The sequence below is a fragment of the Meleagris gallopavo genome, chromosome 5 (genome assembly GCF_905368555.1).
Source record: "Meleagris gallopavo chromosome 5, MGAL_WU_HG_1.1, whole genome shotgun sequence".
Taxonomy (NCBI): Eukaryota; Metazoa; Chordata; class Aves; order Galliformes; family Phasianidae; genus Meleagris; species Meleagris gallopavo.
This window is the reverse complement of record NC_139408.1, coordinates 171,943-191,270: the sequence shown is the minus strand read 5'-3', so window position 1 is coordinate 191,270 and position 19,328 is coordinate 171,943. Positions and strand designations below refer to the sequence as shown.

At 37.3% G+C, this 19,328-nt stretch overlaps 1 protein-coding gene across 1 annotated transcript in view; it reads left to right on the top strand.

Annotated features, from left to right (window-relative positions):
• Positions 1–19,328, top strand: part of SPON1 (spondin 1) — a 169,863-nt gene that overhangs the window by 49,284 nt on the left and 101,251 nt on the right. The window contains exons 4-6 of the mRNA XM_085223839.1: positions 3,959–4,032; positions 6,881–7,003; positions 12,939–13,087. Of these exons, the coding sequence (XP_085079965.1) occupies positions 3,959–4,032; positions 6,881–7,003; positions 12,939–13,087 (346 nt within the window). The remainder of the gene's footprint in view (positions 1–3,958; positions 4,033–6,880; positions 7,004–12,938; positions 13,088–19,328) is intronic.

Here is a 19,328-nt window from a genome sequence, read left to right as displayed (position 1 = left end):
CCAAGGCTGCTTTGATTTTTTTATGGTTCGTGATATTCTGCGTTTGTTAATATCCCAAATGCAATTTACGTGACTTCAGTAGAGCTTTTCCCAGCAGGATGGCACAGTTGCAGAACTGTGCTGGAGAGGGCCTTCATTCCAGGGAAGTCTCTTAGGGTGGGTCTCATTCTCCTTGTGCTGAGATGTGTTCTGAATAAATAAGTCAGAACAAAGACTGGCCTACTTGTATCCAATCTGTCAGTGTTACGAAGTCATATTGCCAAAACAAATATTACAAACTGCAAGATATTCCTTGATTTTACTGAGAGAACTACACAACAGAGAAAAAGGGTAACGTTTGTTTTTGAAATAAAAATGAATGTTTCTGGATGAAAATAAAAGGAAGTGATTTATTATGCATGTGATTTTTCTCATGTGATGCAAAAGCTTTAACAATTACTGAAAGGCATCATTTGAGGACAATGAGAGAGAAGATTTTGGAGACGTATTTGTTTACTCTCTCTTTCTTATTCAATGGTGCTCTGATGTGTCAGTGGAAGAGCTGTTTTCCCTTTTCCCATTTTACAGAGATGATTTTGCTGATAGTCACAGAGAGAAACACCTCAATTAAAAGTCCCCTTAAATCTGCTACCGTGTTGGGGAAAAGCAATCATATTTCCCCTTCCAGAAAAGGTCAGGTAGCACAGGATGATAGAAATCCCAGCAATGATTTGCGTAGACTAAGCAGATGTGTACCTTGTGTAAATTCTTAAGAGCTTTCTTGCTTCTCTGTAAAAGCCAACCATTCCGTTTTGAAGCAGTTGTCAGCCTCCAAACTCCATCTTTAGTCAAAATCAGAACTTTTATTTAGGAATAAAAGTTATGTCAAAATAATAAATAGTAAGATAAATAAAAATAGTGATAAAAAGTAGGCAAATATACTGTTCAGATCATTTGATCAATCTCCAGTCTAGAAAATGATTATTAAAACAGTGAATATTTCAAACGTGATTTAATGCCGTTTCCATCTGAGTATATGTAATGTTGTGTGCCTGCTTTGGGTATTTATGCAGCCATCTAATATATCAGTTCTTTTTCAGCTGAAGTTGGCAACAAAACTCCCATTGGCTTAATTTGGATTATTAGCTCCATATATGTTCAAACGCAGCTGAAGAGACAGCAACTCAGAAAGTTGGGAAGCTTTTGTTGTTAGAAAAGGAACTGTTCCCATGATGTTTCACACTGATGAGCTAATTGCAGCAAAATGAATAACATAAGTCATCTTCAGGCTTCAAACAAATTCCATTTTATTTCTAAAGTAACTTCATAAAGTAAAATACTCCATGTTTTCAATCTGCATATTTGGGTGCTCCTTCACCAGAAGGCTGATTTCTTGCTTCTTTAGCTTTTAAGTATGGGTGCTTTTAAACAGTAAGCTTTGAAAAGCTTGTTCTTGAAAATGATATTTAAGGCATGGGATCGCGGGATAATTTAGAAATTCATTTAGTCCACCACTTGCTTGAAGTAGGTGCTGTTACATGAAGTTGAGGAATGAACCTGGTTGGACTTCTGGAATGCCAGTATAGATTAACATCTCATGTTGAGTCTCTCGTCATCCAGCACCCTTAAATCCTTCTCCTCAGGGCTGTTCTCAAGCCATTCTCCACCCAGCCTGTATTTCTGCTTGAGATTGCCCCAACCCAGGTGCAGGACCTTGTATTGGGCCTTGTTGAACTTCATAATGTTGGCGTGGGTTTACCTTTCAAGCCTGTCCAGGTCCCTCTGGATGGCATCCCTTCCTTCTTGCATGTCAGCTACACCACTTACCTTGGTGTTGTCTGCAAACTTTCTGAGGATGCATTTGAACCCACTGTCCATGTCTCCTACAAAGATACTAGATCCCAGCAGTGATCCCTGAGGAATGCCACCCATCGCTGGTCTCCACTTGGGCACCGAACTGTTGACCTCAACTCTCTGAGCGTTACCATCCAGCTAATTTCTTTTACAGCGAGTTGTCCATCCATCAAATCCATTTTTGTCCAATTTGTTGACTGGAATGTTGCTCAGGACAGTGTCAAACACTTTGCAAAAGTCAAGGTCAGTGAAGTCAGTTGCTCCTCCTTTATCCACTGATGCTGTAACTCCCTCATAAAAGACCACCACATTTCTCAGATACAATTTACCTTTGCTGAGGCTGTGTTGGTTACCACCAATCTCCTCATCTTTATCTTCCATCTGCCTTAGTAGGCTCTTCAGGATGATCTGCTCCGTTCTTCGTTTCACACTGCCTTTTTCAGAGCCTTGGCTGTTGCCTTTGTAGTCCTTTACTATATCTGCCTTATTAAGGAAAAACAGTCTGTAGTTTTCTGTACCCCTCCCAGCTTGATTTAGCTTTAAGAGGTTTACAAAATTCAGTTACTGTTCTAGAAGGGTTATGTGTGAAATGAAGCGTTCCGTCCTGTTCTACTCTGAGCTTGTGTCTTGGAAAGAAAAGCACGATAAAACTGCATTTAGTTTTTGATAACTTGTGGGGTGGGACACTGTGGAAGAAAGCAGACTTCAACAACTTCTAAGCATACACAGTGCTTTTTCTTCTTACTTCAGTCGCTAGAGGTGAAAAATAACTCTCGAGAGATCGCGTTGACTGTAAAGCTGAGGTAAGACAAAAGTCTGACTCTTACTGTTTAGAAGTTTATGTCCCTGACTGGACCTTCTTATTAACTGCTTGCCATTTATTCCGGAGCAAGAGCTGCTGCGTTAAATTCATGATAATGATATTCAAGTGATGGTACAAAGAGTTGTCAGAAGAACGTGCTCCCATACTACTGAACAAAGAGGAGATACCAGCTCAAGTTCTCCTCAAGAAACTCTGTACGAAGAACGTTCCTGTATTTAACCCAATTGTAACTATTTTCTAACAGCAAAACCACAAAGTTTACATGTAAATTAAATTTTATAACTATAAAATGGCATAAAAAACCTAATTAAATTTGAGTAGGGCTGGAAGGCGGTCACTCGAGCTGTTCCAGCTGATTATTGTTTACGACATTTGCCCTGTGTTGGACACCAGTCTGCAAGAAGAACATAGTATTTTATCGATTTGAAGATACTTGGCAGAAAATTCTGTTTATGATCTCTCCAATGGGATTTTTACCAAGTTAGTGTGCTCAACTCCATCTTAATTTTTTTTATTTTAAAAAGTTGCACACTAATTGTTTTTCTCTGTACTATTTTCTGATTCAACAACTCTCTGCCCTTACCTGCCTTCCAACTGCGTTTTGTTTGAACTGTATGTCTTAAGTATTCTAGATTGAATTGAAGTGCCCTTCCTCTTGGAACCTTTGAATTACTTTTGAAGACTTTAGCTTATGCTAGCTCTGTATTTTAACTTCATGGTTTGAGTTGGAAGGGACTTTAAAGGCCATTCATTTTCAACCCCTTTGTCACGCAGCAGATCAGGCTGCACAGAGCCCTATCCAGCCTGACCTAGAGGGCCTCCAGAGATGGAGTAAAAAAAAACTTTTTAAAAATTATATTTGCACTGAATTTCTGTAACGTATCAGAAGTATTTATTTGTTCAGAATGCAGTGGAATTGCCTGCAAACTGCTGCTTAATTTAGCCGTGCGATTTCTGAAACTGATTATAATTTCAGTATTTTAATATAAGATTTGATATATTGAATATTCAGTTGACCATCGTGCATTTCGAAAGTACAGATCATCGCCACGTAACTGTGATCATTTCTGTAAAGATAACAACCGAAGTCTCTGCAAAATGTAATGCAATTGAAATGCAAGTTGATAAAACATAAAAAAAAAAATAAAAATAAAAAATCCTAGCTTTATTACTATGCATAAAGTCAGAATGAGAAAGCACACCTAGGCTTTAGCAGTCCAGTTCTGTCCTTTTGCTACTTTATCATGCACTTTCTTCTTGCTTTAAGCAATAAATGTATTTCTGTCTTTTTTTTCTTTTTAGAGCCAGTATTGTGCAGAAGCGCATTATTTATTTTCAAGACGAGGGTTCTCTCACCAAAAGAATCTGTGAACAAGGTAAGGTGATTTCCTTGTCATGTTCTGCTGAATTCTCCTAACTTGTTATATCCAATTAAAATTTTGATCCCTTGAATGGTTTCATATAGATTGAAATTTACGATCTCTTAGTTCAATGATGTTTGTCCTTACATTGCATACTGTTTCTCATACAGTCTTTCTTTCTTCCACCTGTGACACTTGCACCTTTTTACCTCGTGCGAAACCTGTTGCTTGGGCTATTTTCAGCCTTTCCTAAAATTAAGTTTAGCAGAGAGATTTAAAATTCACATGAGAAATGAAGGAGAACTACAATTGTCTTTTGATAAGCAGACTTTTATTTCTGCATATGCAAATTCCTCCTCCCAGAAAGGTCATGCAAGCAAAGTTAGTTCAAATAACCACAGTCTCCTGATTCTCCTTCTATGTTTTGTAATTATTTTCATTCTTTCTTCTTTTGAACCAGCGTTGTCATGGCAATGTTTGCGTATTTTGGAGGAAATTCTATGAAGTACATCAGGCCATTAAACGCCCTCTGAAAACTGAGGGGAATTATACGTTGAAATTCTTCAGGGGCTTTATGGAATCCTCTATCAATTCTTAAATATATAATCTGTTATAAAAGCAAATATGGAGAGTGACCTTTAGATTCGGTAATCTGCTGGCAGATTGTGTTGCTTCTGTTAGTAAATATAAGTATCCTTCGTATAGGAATATGTGCAGATATTAGGGAGATATGTTAACCTTTAAACAGATATTCCATCTTTGCAGGAGTGGGGTGTGGTGTTAAGGCCTGTGTAGCAACTATGGACTGCTCCCTTGATACTAACGTGCACATACTCTTTTGATTTAAATTCCAGATCATATAGCTTAATTCTTTCCAGGAGAAACTTCCCACATTTCCTTGAAAAGTAATAACTTTGTGCAGAAGCGCAGAGTTGACGGTTATGAGGAAATTCTTATTTCTTCTCCTTGCAAGGTTGGAATGGCTTTTCTTTACTTTTGTACCGAGGAGAAAAGAAAGAACACCATTTTTTAAAAATACCTGCCACGCTGTCCTTCATTTTTAGTGAACTGAATGTGTGCCAGTGAAGCACTCAACTGTACTTCATAATGTGGAATCCCTGACTGTCATCAAGAAACTTCTTTGTCAGTGTTTTGAGCCATTTCAAATATGGAAACGTATTTGTCTTGTAAGCTAGATTTTTTAAAAACATTGCACGTTTGGTGGCGAACCTGATGTAAAAAGCCACCAGAATAAACAACAACATGGTCATTATTTCTGAAAAGAAAGGAGAAGAGGCAGGATTCTTTAATAGTGGATAAGGAATCATACTGATTTTAGTTAATGGAAGCCAAGTTGTGTCAAAATTGTACTTCTAAACTTCTGCTGTATTTTTGAGTAACAGCTTCATGTTTGGAGAATTTTAGTTGTCTGCGGTGAGTTCTGATAGCAAAAAGTGTGTTTGCACATCACCAACTACTCAATCTAGTTGGAACGTTAAATCTTGTTTGCTTAAGATATTAAGGACAGCCAGAAAACTTCAGCTTTCTTCTTCAGCACCACTTTTGCTCCAGTCTAGATAAGGCATTAGATAAGAAGAAAGCTATTGTCAAATGGGGAATTTATTTGTTGAGCTCTGTCCTAAAGACACTCAATGAAGGAAAGTACAGAAACACACTGTCTTAATAACGAAAGATTTATGTTGCAGTTACGGGCAAAGTTGTTCTACAATCAGTGTATATATCTTTCCGGAACAGGTGGAAACAAGTGATTCAATTGGGGAAAAAAACTTATGAAACTTCAGAAAGACTTCATTCATGCAAGGGGCAATTTGATTAAATCTTAAAATTCTTTTTAAAGATAATAAAATGACCTGTTACTGCTGCTCAATTATTTTCTTGAGTGTGTTCTAATTAACTAAAATAGAGTGCCGAAGATATGGATTAGCTTTAAATTGTTTGGTTAAGGTTTGGGCTTTGGTTTTGAGTTTCACATCTGATAGCCTCATCTAATCTGTATGTTTTAGGACTCAGTTTGTTTTAAGCTTAAGCTCTTCAAGATCATGACCCGTGCTGCTATAAATAAAGTCTTTTCGAGGGACAGAAAGAATTTGTCAAACTAATCATAACGTCATATTTCTGTCTTGTATTCTCTTCACCATCATGTGTGCAGGCATATGTTGTTTATCATTTATTGGAAGGCTGAAGGATCCTTGAGAAAGACAGGAGCAGGATTGCAGCACCACAGCAAAGCCACTGATGTAGCCTGCTGTCTATTCCATGTCTCTTGTTAAAAAAAAACACTAGAGAATAGTCAAAAGAGCTACTGGAGTTCATTGGCAGCACTGGTTGGGTCTCAGCTGCATCATTCAGCATCGCTGGATGTTTCTCAGAGCAGGGAATGATTTGTGAGCAGGAAATGTGTGCATGCAGAAACTCGGGGGTTTTTTGTGCGTGCAGAAGTACAGCTGAGGCATTAGCATGGGGCTTTTGCAGCTGATTATTGCATCCCACTGAAGAACTTACATTGTCTGGCTGCCTAGAAAGTTCCAGTCTACTGTACTTTTTATATCTGCTGAGGTTTTCACCAAATCAAATAAGAACCAGAAATGAACCTGTTTTGAATCTGAAAACAACTAAAATTGTAAATGTGCCTTTGAACAATGAGTCATTACATCCACCCATGAATCCAAACTGATCACTTTGGGATTCTACTTTTGTGAAGCCTAACATTAAAAACTAGTGAACACGAGTAAATGTAATTCAGATTTATTTGCTGGAGTACTTATTGTGTCAGCTTCGCTGTCATCTGTTGCTGTTGAGTTGTAACCCTTTTCAGTAGGTACTTTCATTACTGCTTTTTCAGATTCAGCCTCAGAAGGTGTGACTGACAAACCAATTTTAGATTGCTGTGCCTGTGGAACTGCCAAATACAGGCTAACTTTTTATGGAAATTGGTCAGAAAAAACACATCCCAAAGACTTTCCACGTGAGTATCATTATTTTTTTTCTTAACGTTCTTGTACTACACAAACATGATGTAGGTATTTGGAGATTGCCAAGATGTTACTTAGTGAACACCCCACTAGGGTCAATAACGACATATATGCAGTACTGCTTATGTTCAGTATTGAAAATCTATGGATGCTATAAATTACTTACAAATTCTAGAGTTTTGCCTGATGTTTTGAGGCGCAAAGATGTTTCTTTATAAAGAGATTACCTTTCTTTTTTTTCTTTCTTTTTTTTTTTTTTTGCTGCCTCTTCTCTTACTGAAAACTTAGCCTGGATTATCATGTACAGCTAGGAAATGGAATTTAATGAAAAACACAACCTAAAATGCAGGACACACTAAAATTTACAACCGTGTTTACAACCATGCAAATCTAGCCAAAACTCAGTATTGTTTTCCTTCACAACCTCTGGAAGATTCTAGTTAATTCACTGAGCCCTGTATCTTACTGCCAAGGAGACTGGTTAGATATTTAGACGTAAGTGTACTCTCAAAATGTTGCAAGTAGATTATACAGCTGAAGTATATATTCTGAATTTTATCTATCAGATCCTGTCTACCGGGTCAGTATGTTTATTGTAATAATCCAAATAATTGTAAATAGTGAAGTTACAAAAAAGTGTATTACTGGTTTATTCTTTCATTACTTATTCCACAGCTTGTAGCAATAGAGGCTAGGATATGATTTGAGAATGAGTCACATTTATTGGTCTTTAAACTTTGTTAGGTTGTCTGTGGCTGATGTTTGTTGTTTGGTCTTTTTATGTCTCTTTTTTAAATTTATTACTTTGTCAGATTACCATCATATGACTCAGATGTAGTTTGTGTATCGGTTCATAGTTCTGTTAGCCTAAGCAATATTGCTCACATTGATTATTTAAAACGTTTTAAGTTGAACAATACCGTTGTTCAAATATTTTTTGTCAGCGTAATGCACAGGAGATGAAATAAGCCCAAGTGAGTAATTGTAGAAATGCTTCTCCAGGCTATTGTATGATTTATCTATCTGCTGAGTGTCACACTTCATATGCAATGTTAGTATGGATTTAGGTAGTGGTTGGAAATAGGAAATGTTTGGAAACTATGAAATTACTGCGACTTTGTGATGTAATAGATGGAAAAATGCCCTGATGGGCTGGCTGATGGCTCAAGGCGTTCTAGTCAGTGGGGTTCCATCTAAGCTACCAATCAGTCACTGCTGGGGTTCTGCAGGGCTCTGTTTTGGGGATAGTTCTCTATGTTTTTATCAATGACTTGGATGTAGGAATTGAAGGTACGCTAAATAAATCTGTAGATATCTCTTAACTGGGAGGAGTTGTGGATTCCCACAGGGGCAGAGAAACCATAGAGAGAGATCTTGACAAATTGAGGTCTGAGCAATCACCAACCACATGGAATTTAATTCTGCACCTGGGATGGGACAGCCCTGGCTCTGTGTACAAATGATCTGGGGATTCTGATCAACAGCAACTTGGATCTGAGCCAGCAGGGTACCCTGGGGGGGCATCAGGCCCAGTGCTGCTGCTGGGTGAGGAGAGGAATGGTCCCACTCTGCTCTGCACTGTGCAGCCTCACCTCGAGCACTGGATGCACATTTGGTGTCACAATATAAAAAAGACATAAAACTGTGTGAGAGCATCCAAAGGTAGGCTAAAAAGATGGTAAAGGGTCTGGAGGGAAAGACGTTTGAGGAATGGCTGAGGAAGGCATCGCGGTGTCCTACACCTCATCAAGGGGAGCAGAGGGACAGCGCTGAGCTCTGCTCTCTGGTGACAGTGGCAGGACCCAGAGGGATCAGTGTGGAGCTGTGACAGGTGGGGGATTAGGGGAAGGTTTTGAACCATGAAGGGTCGGGCCCTGGAACAGATTGCTCCTGGCAGTGGGCCTGGCCCCAAGCTACCCGAGTTCAAGGAGCTTTGGACACCACTCTCAGACACAGGGTTTGGGTTTTGGGTGGTCCTGTGTGGAGCCAGGGGTTGGACTCGATGGTCCTTGTGGGTCTGTCCCAACTCAGGTTATTCTATGATTCTGTGAAAAAAACAACCACCACATAATATAGTAGAGGTGATAAGATGTTTTATCCAGATGTAGCTGTATAAAAAATGAGAAGTAATTATTAACATTATTCTTTAAAAACTTGAATGTGTGCAGTAGCTACATTAAAGTACTATTTGTGATGGACTGTAGTAAATCCCTTATCATTTGCAAAGTCTTAATGCTATGATGAGAGGTTAGAACTAGATGATCTTCAAAGTCCTATGCAACCCAAGCTATACTATGATTCTAAAAAAATACCTGCTTGATTTTTATGCCAGCAGTGAGGCTGAAATAGAAAGCTAATCATAAAATTTTTATTTCTTTTCTTTAAATCAACTTCTGAATCATTTTAAATATCACCAATAATATGTATTGTGTTGCTTAGCTTTTCTCCTAAGAGAATATTTTGTTTACTATCAAACAAAATATTTCTGGAATGTACTGTGCAAAACAGTTAATCCTAGGAAACTCTTGTGGGCTTTCACAGATTCCATGAGTTAGGAATAATTTATTATACTAGTGCAGCTAAAACACCTCTGCTCTATGAAATTATACGAAGTATAGAGTGTATTTAGGAGTCATTAGACTCTACAAAGTATTGCTCAGAAAGAAATAACTGCAAACTACTGCAATACGGTCTTATAATCACAGAATGACTTGGGTTGGATGTGAAAGGTAGTCTAGTTCCAACAGTCTGGTTTGGAGTGTGCCAGCCATCCAGTGGGTGGAGAGAATGCCTGTAGAAAAGTTTCTAAAAGTAGTTCTTAAAAAACTTTGCTTTCATGAAACTGAGAGAGACTGAACATTTTTGATTAAACTGATAAACTGAGGTTTAAGAAAATCAAGCACGCTTTGCAAGTTATTTTTGCACATCGTTATGGCTCCTAATATTAAAACTAGTGGAAGTTGAGTATTTCACTTCTTATTAAATCTGGCTCAGTGGGAACTATCAAATATCCTATAATGTTTTTCTGGTGAGAAAGATTTGTATTTACATAAACCTCAAGCTTAAAAGCACTTGTCTCTGGTTATTATCTGTATAAGATAACAAATATGTATATTCTTCATTATGATTTCATCTGCACGATGTGTCAGAGAATACATACATTTGCATATATTCATGTTAATTGAGGAATTATAGAAAAATGAAGTGAAATAACCCCATTGTTAAGTTGTCTGCATTCTGTTTGCTGTCTCAGCAATTGGATTGTGACAGACTAGTGATACAGAATAGCTGTGGCCTGACATAGATCTGATTATTTCATGTTTTGAAGTTTCTGTTGTGTTTAGAGAGAAAGTTTAACAAATGATTGAGTAGTCTATTCTCACAAAAACAGAACTTTCAAAGTGAGGAGTGAAACATTTGCAAATGTCTCACAGATTTCATATAAAATGTTTTGGAAAAATGTAGAATATGCTTTGAATAGATCTTTTGGGCAAGTACGTGGGCCAACTGCATTATGTGGAGAGCCAGCTGCTTTTTAGGAAAGGGTGCTGGATGGGAGAGGCTGGGCTCTGGTTGCAAAAACACTGAACACCCTTGTGCCATTTAGGACAGGACGGGGGAAAAAAGCTGTGGAGCACATGGGGCAATAAATTTTACTGAAGTCTGAAAGGCTTTCTGTTTTTTTTTCTGTAGTGACACGTATTTCTTTTTTAAGGAATATATGGAACCATCTCTTTCAGTAAGTTTCAGTGTCACTTAGTGCATGTCAGGGAAAGCTGCTGTCTAAGACGGTGAGATGGTTTAGACCTGTGTGTTAGGAAAAAAGAATGAGCAGTCCCTTCACTGAAGCTGAATGACAGTTTCTCTCTGCAGTTTGAAAAGGCTCTGCTTGAGGAGCAATTACTAGATTATGCATTAAAAAAGCAGCAACACAGCCTTTTACTGGGGAAAGTGTAGTGGGGTTTAGTTTCCCTTTTTCTCCATTTATGGCACAGTTGCTGATTAGCTTTATTGGTCTCTCAGCATGTCAAGCCTGCTATAATTCAGAGCTCAGTGAGTTTATTAATGTCCAAGGGGAAAAAGCAGATGCTCTGTTCACTGTGCTGCTGGATCACCTTCCCTCATCTATTCTGCTTTTGCTACACTTCTCTCGCTTGATTCCCTACCGTTGTTTTTCTTTTTTTTCTAATCTATTTTCTATTCTCCCATGATTACGTTCCTGCATATGACTTTATCTATTCAATTCTCTACACTGTCTTTATCAATTTCATTGTCCCACTTTTCACATTTTAAATTTGCATTCCTTTAGTTTACTTTATTATTCATTTTTCATTCATTTATTCTAGTTTTCAGCTGTTTTTATCTCTGCTCTCTCCATTTTGCATTGCAAAGAAAAATGTTAAATATTGTCTCACTCTGTCATTCTGTCTCCCTGATCTCCTACGGTCTTTGCACTGCTACCAGACTGTCTACTTATGTGGGTAGTTCATTTTCTCATCCTTTTCCTTTAACCTGATATCCTTGCAGAGTGCTATTTGACACTTAATGAATTCATTTTTATTTCCAGTACTGTGGGACTTCTGAGACTCTTTTCTGCTCAAATCTCTTTTCAATTCCATCAGATTTTTCTAACATTTTTTTTTTCTTAAACTTAAACATTTTTTTTTTCCTGCATAACAAGACAAGAAACCAGAACAAAAATCCATTTGCCTATCGCTGCAATTCTTACACTTGGGGAAAATGGGCCAAGTAAACCAAGCAGCTATAGAAGCACCAAAATGTACTCCTTCACTTCCTTTCTCAGTTATTGGGAACCACTTTTAATGGTTGAGGTGAAAATAAAAGGCAGCACCATGTATGTATGATGTAAATATGCAGTAAACAGAAAAAACAGCTATACTGGTGTTCATAAGAGCAATTCAATACCAATATTTCAAAAGTTTCTTGGAAGAAAAGCTGAGCACGATTTGCCAATAGGAAACAAACTTTGCTTCTTTTTTTTTTTTTTTTTTTTTTTTTTTTTAGCCAGGAAGCTGCTTGCGCAGCGCAGGGAGGTTTGTAGCTCTAAGCCCTCTGTATCTCTTCCTGATAACGATTTGGCACAAAGATATAAACAAAAAGCTGAAACAGTCATAGTTATATCTAGCCTCTAGCCTTTTCTGGTACTGTGCTATCACCACCCAAACACAAATCTAGTGGGCTGTTGCAAGAAACTAGTATCTATCCATAAGGAAATGACTTGCTGAAATCTTTGACTCTTTGCAAGTTTCATCCTTATAAACACTTCACATGAAGGCCTAAAATTAAAAGATTTTTAAACATCCCGCGTAAGCTCAAATGAAGACAAATTATACTAAGCTTGTACTAAACTGTTTTAGGAGGTGCTTGATCAGCTATCCTATCTTTTTGTTTCTGTCTTTGTTATATCCAATAATTACTAGCACATTGTATTGTATTTTTGTAGTTGACTATTTCGGTACTTTAAAGATGAGGTGTATTGATGTAGTAAGAACTGACAGTGTGCAGCACGTGCAGAAGTTTGGTACCGATGAGGACTGGGGACTTGAAGCCCTTCACAAAAGATTAGGAATTTGAGTTTGAGCCTATTTTGATGGTAGCAGGTATTAATTTTAGAAGAATTGTTGGTTTTTTTCTTCTGGTACATATCTTATTTGCAGTTAGCTGCAGATTCATCCAAGTGAGAAATGCACTTACGGGAGAGTAAGGTAATTTGTGTTGCTGAGTAGGAAGACTTTACATAATTGCGCTAATGAAACAGGGGGACTTGAAGCCCTTCACTTTAACAAAAGATTAGGAATTTGAGTTTGAGCCTCTTTTGATGGTAGCAGGCATTAGTGTTAGAAGAATGAATATGTTATTGCTGTCTTAATTCTCCTCTTTTTTTTTTTTCTTCTTTCTTCCTGCAAGGGCGCACCAACCATTGGTCTGCAATCATTGGTAGTTCTCACTCAAAGAACTACATCCTTTGGGAGTATGGAGGATATGCTAGTGAAGGTGTCAAGCAGGTTGCAGAGCTGGGATCCCCAGTCAAGATGGAAGAAGAAATTCGACAACAAGTGAGTGTAATTTAATGTATACTTAAAAAAGAACGCATCCTACTTTGGATTCAGTTAAACAAATCAAACAAGCTGTTTGTCTCTAAAGACTCATTCTTATTCTGAAATTTTTTTTTTGGTGTCTGAAAGGACAAGTACGTTGTAGTGTTATGTACTTCAACGATACCTGTGTTATTCAAGACATAAGTTAGAGATATGTGAGTAAAATGTGTTTTTTTCTTAATCGTGAAAACACAGTTTGTTAAAGGAAAAACTTGAAAATGGCAAGCGGCATGCCATTTTTCTTTTTGAAGTGGTGAACTTTGGTGTATAATATGTTTTAATATTAATAGGTTGGGTTTTTTTCTTGTGGTACATATCTTATTTGCAGTTAGCTGCAGATTCATCCAAGTTAGAAATGCTCTTACAGGAGAGTAAGGTAATTTTTGTTGCTGAGTAGGAAGACTTTACATAATTGCACTAATAAAACTTGATGAAACAGGTTTATGGTTAAGGGCAAAAGAGCCTTTACAGTATATCATCCTACAGAGGATTGACTTAGCTGAGCAGAAGTCAATCTTTCAAATAGTTTATAGGTGATTTTCATTTTGTTGCATGAAGTAGAAAGCAACCAAATAAAGTATGCTGGGGTATGATTGTTATTAGAATGTCTGCCTCCGTGAAATTCAAGGACTCACTAGAAGCTCATCGATGAAAAAATATATTAGCACATATAATAATGCTATATGTATAATTTTATATGAAAGTATGCACGGGGTTACAGGTATGTATAATATGTATTGCTGTGATAGCACCACATAGGAGAGAAAGAAGAAATTCTCCCAACTTGTGACATTATACAGACAAGACAGGTGCCAAATGGAAACAGCATTCAGTAAGGGAAGTTAAGACTGAAAAGATGAAGGCAGATCTGATTTTCTAGGACCCTTTTTCTCAGTCCTTTCCTGAACCAGGTGGAACAACAAGTACACTGTTGTTTTGACATTTCTTGGGACTGCTTCGCTATTTCACCTTCAGTATGCCATGAGGCAGGATTTAGTCTTTAATTGAAATGTACTGTTTTAAATGTAAATCTTGGGCACTTTCTGCTTCTGCCAAACTTACTGAGAATTAAAGGATTCAAAATGGTTGAAATTTTAATTATTGTAATGAAATTATGTATTTTGTTTTCAGTAATTCAACACTCTTTTTAAGGGTACAAATTTCACCAAAATCAAAATAAACGAGATTGGAAAATAGTATTTCACACTTCAGTGATGATCAAAAAATTATCTTAAGAACAAAGGCTTGTTATCTTTGTACTAAAAAACAGAGCACTTGTTTGTACAGTCTTTACAAACATCTTATAATGAGAGTTTGGTGCACGTGAGTGTAACTGTATGAAAGTTTGGCTTGCTCCAGAAACAAAGGGGAGGAGGGAAAAGTATAGGATGAAGTCAAGTAGAGATGTAATTGTGAAAGATCATGCTGAGCGGTGGTGGAGGAGATAGAGAATTTGAAGGTAAGATGGAAAAGATGAAAATGGTGACTCATTCTGCTTTCCAGAAGCTGTGCTCTCTGTTTTTATGCACCGTGCATTTCCAAAAGAAGAGAGGGACTTGTACACTGGCTTTGGTTCAGAGATGATTGTGACATTCAGAGAGCATAGCATAGCTAACTGGCTGCAAATATGGCCAGGGTGGATAGGAATTGGGTCATCCTGGTCTAGTGGGAGTTGTCTTAGCCCATGGAATGGAGTTGGAACTGGATGATCTTTGTTGTTCCTTATAATCCAAACCATCCTGTAGTTCACTGGCTGCTGAGGTCACACGTGAAATTAGTGAATGCTGGAGTTCCTTTAAGGGTCAGGCCCACCTGCTTGTGTCAAACCTGTAACAATTCCTGTTTCCCTTGTTAGAATTTACTGTACACCAGTTCAGCCAATGATGTTATGACTGGATATTGCCTAGAACAGTGCAGCATCTCTATGTATGCTGTAACATCTATATTTGACCTTTTGAGCTTAAGCATATCGAAAACAAACAACTAATATTTTTGAGAAGTACTGAGGTAAAGTTCTACAACCTGACAACAGAGCTAGTAATGTGAAGAGCTATTTTGTTGGCGTTCGTTGAGGCTTGGGTTTCTTTTACTGTAATTTTTTCGCTGCAGTATCTTCTACTTGCTTTGAAATCTGTAATGTCATATCCTTCCCCACACTTCCCAAGCAACCTCCATATTTGTTTCCCACTTCATATTCCACCTGGGGCTCAGAACTCGGTAGCATCTGCTGTGTTGCCGTGCAGTCTATTAGGTGAATAGATAGGAAAGTACTTAAAAAACTTAACACTCTGAGGTTTTACTGAGAACCCAAAAAAACTGATTGTTTTGATGGCATTATTACTAAAAAGTTACTGTTCACGTCTGAAAGAGAAAAAAAAATTCTTTTTGTTAATGAAGCTGTTTTCTTTAAATGGTGCTTTGTTAAGAAGTGCCTTAACAATTGTATCATTAACAAAAGATTCTCAAGCGTGAACGCCTCTGTTCCCCATTTGATGGACTGCTGAATCATTGTCAGCTTTTCTCCCTGAATTGCGCCTTGAATGCTCTGATTTGTGTTGTTACTGTAAAGAGACTGATATTGTTGAATGGATAGTCATGGGCGCTGCAAACTTGCTCTACAGTTTATACTTCACTTGCTTTATAGCTTATTTCTCTGGGATAAATTAAAAGAACTACTCAGCCTTTGTGGTAAAATTTTAGTTGCAGATTGGAAGAAAAAAACAGCACATAAAAGTATTTCTAAAAACAGTCTGTCAAGTGATTGATATGTACAATAGGATAATCCATGCATTATGGTCCAGGGATTGTTCATGAACAAACAAGGGATGGAGAAGAAATGGTGTGCACAAAAGAACATTCACCAACCTCTTGTATCTCTGAAATATGTTCATTGTTTCGCTACTCAGCATTTTGGTTTTCTGAAGGTCTGATTTGTCCAAGATCTATCAGTTGAAAAATTATTTGGTTAGAAACAAATAGAAAATTTGCGAAGAGGAATCTTGCATCTGTATTCTAATTGCTTTGTTTAAAAAAAAATAATAAATTACATAGATAAAAACATGTAGGTGTACAAAATAGATAGAAGCGTAATGCCCGATATTATTATCATTGACAGATGCACCAAGATGAGAACAAGGTGAAAAGAGTGACAGTCTTATTCCCCTTAGTTTCAGTGTCTCAAAGGACAGCTTATTCGGTTTTGCTTAATTGTTTTAGGAAGAATAATTCAGGAAAAATATTAAGTCATTTTTAAAACATGTTGGTGGTAGGGTGAAAAGCATTCTGGACCTTGCCATTATTTTCGGGAAAGGCAACTGGTACTCTCCCCTTACTGCCTGCTGGCACAGAGCTGGCATTCCCTACAGGTTTGGTTTAATGCTCTGTGAGATGTCAGCAAGTGGGATAACTTCTTCTGCTGTCTTTCGTGGCTATAGATTAGAGCTGACTCTGCCTCCAGAACTCTAGAACAGCAAGTTAGATGTTTGCAGATATTTTTATATGTTACAATTTACGTGAAGACAATTACCTAATAGAAGATGACACTTGAAATATCCTGAACTTTCTACAGAAGAAAAAAAGAAAAGAAAAAAAAAAAAAGGAAATTTGGATCAATCCCTATTTATGTATTTTATTTTGAGAACTATAATTTTAGTATTTCAGTTGAGTAGCTACCATTTCATTACTGGTATTGCAATGCAGCACTGAATTTGCCCATGTAAAAATGCGGTCATTAGGTTGTTCTATCTCAGTCTAGTAAAACACCTGAATTGTAAATAGGAATCTTTAATATATTGTTTGTACCATTATATTACTTGGCAAACTATTACTGAAGTATTACTGATTACTGAAGCAGGCTCAAAAGTTTAATTTTGCGGGGATTTTTTTTACTTATCTGTTATTGTATACTAATAGAAGTTAAAATCGTCCTACCAACCAGGCAGGTTCAGTTGAGTGCTTGATAGAACAGCTAAAAATTGAGCACCTGAGCTCTGGAGAGCAGGATACCCCTAATTATGGTTGAGAATAAGGCTGCTTTGCCCTTGAAGGTTGTGATTGCTGCAGAAATCTCAGGCTGAGCTCATTTAGAGCAGCTAAAAATTGGTGAAAATATGATGGCTTGGCCTTCATTGTACATAGTATCTTAGATTGTTTTGCCTTGTGCTACTATTGAGTTTTCTGCAACCGTTGTTAGTCGTGGAAACAATAAGAAATTGTCTGGCTGGGATGTCTCTTTACCTACCCAAACCTATCGTGAATGGCATCACCCTGTGTGTCAGGCCTCTCCATCTCATTCCCAAGGGCAGAGGTTTGACTTCCCAGCTGCTTTTCAGAGGTTTGTTTAGGAAACGTTAGTATGACCATAAAGACTAATGAAGAAATTACAGCTGCTATTTTTTTTTAATTGTCCAAAACCCCATTATTTCTGTGCAAAGTCCACAAAAACTTCTACGTGCTTCGAACTCTGTCCAATACTGAGGTAGTAAAGCCCTGTCCCAGCGTACTTTCTTCATTAGTTATAGCCTGGCTTGTATGTTTTTAATGCTGTATTTAACCTAATTCTAGATAGATTGAGCTGTTGGATTATAAATTTGCATCTAAACTTTTGTTTGCTTTCAGATTCTTCTACTGCTCTGTACATACACATCTGTCATAAATTATAGTACTTTCTCTTGTCTTTTGAAACTGTTAATAGTAGATTTTCCATCTTTTCTTCTTGGAAAATATGTCTTGTCTATAATTTCAGCCTTTTTGCATTTTGGTAATTAGAAAATTTGAAACGCCTTGTAATACTAAATTTCGTAACTTATTTCTACTGAAAAAAGAAATTGTTGTGTGTTAATATCATGAAGGGAAGTCTATCTACCTATCTACCAGAAAATAACTCATACAGTGGGGTTTAGACTACTTGTTCTAAGTTGAACTACGTGTTCTAATCAGAGTTTCCAAAAGAAGTTTATCAGGATGATTGCCAGTTTGTGCTGATTTCTTTGAAACAAGCAAACAAACAAAACAGTTCATCATAACTGCATTCTTTTTCAGTACTTGTTGATAATAACCATTTACTTTTCTGCTAAGAAACAAAGCTGATATTGAATGCCATGCCATTTCTCTAGTCACAGCCAAATAAACGTGACGCCAACATGTGTTAAAATACAGCATTTGTTTCAAAAACATTCTTTAAAAAACGTGCCTTTTTTTAATCTGAGGACTACTAAAATATTTAACAATCAAAACCTTATTTTTCTTTTATCTCACTAGTGATTTATGAGGTCGTCTCTTTTCAGAAGGAAAGCAAGAAAGGGAAAATCAACTTTTTTCTGAACATGTGTTCTTTTGAAGGCAGTGTAGAAAATACAGAATTTAATTTATCTTGCCTGTAGGTTTGTATAAACAAAAAAGGCACTGGCTGTTCCCGTCAGAAAGCTATTCTTTAACTGGAGTTATATTGTAAAAACTTTGGTTGTGTAACTATTTGGCAATCGTGTTAATCACGTTTTAGCTTTAAAACTAATTAAACATGTGAATGAGATATCAAAAGAAAGACTCGGCATCAATGGTTAAAAAAAGGTATCATTTTTTATTAAAAGTCAGAAAAAAGTATTGTTTTTGGTGAAAATATCCCTGTATATAGAAGAAAACATTTCTCAAAGAAATGGGTTCTGGATAATACAAAGCACCTTCATTTAGTCTAAGAGCCATTAAAGTTGCTGTTGCAAAATTAAGCTTTGACAAATAAATATTAGCATCATAGAAAGGCCTGGGTTGAAAAGGACCACAATGACCATCTAGTTTCAACCCCCCTGCTACGTGCAGGGTCGCCAACCAGCAGCCCAGGCTGCCCAGAGCCACATCCAGCCTGGCCTTGAATGTCTCCAGGGATGGGGCATCCACAATCTCCTTGGGCAACCTGTTCCAGAGCCTTACCACTCTCTGGCTGAAAAACTTCCTCCCAGTATCCAACCTAAACCTCCCCTGTCGCAGCTTAAAACCATTCCCCCTTGTCCTATCACTATCTACCCTCATAAACAGCCGTTCCCCCTTCCTGTTTATATGTTCCCTTCAAATACGGAAGGCCACAATGAGGTCTCCCCAGAGCCTTCATCATTAAGTGATGTTCATCATCACTATTACTTCCTGGGGCAAAACCTGAAAGATTTTAGTAGTTAGTAGTTCATGCAGTCAGCCAATAAAAATGCAT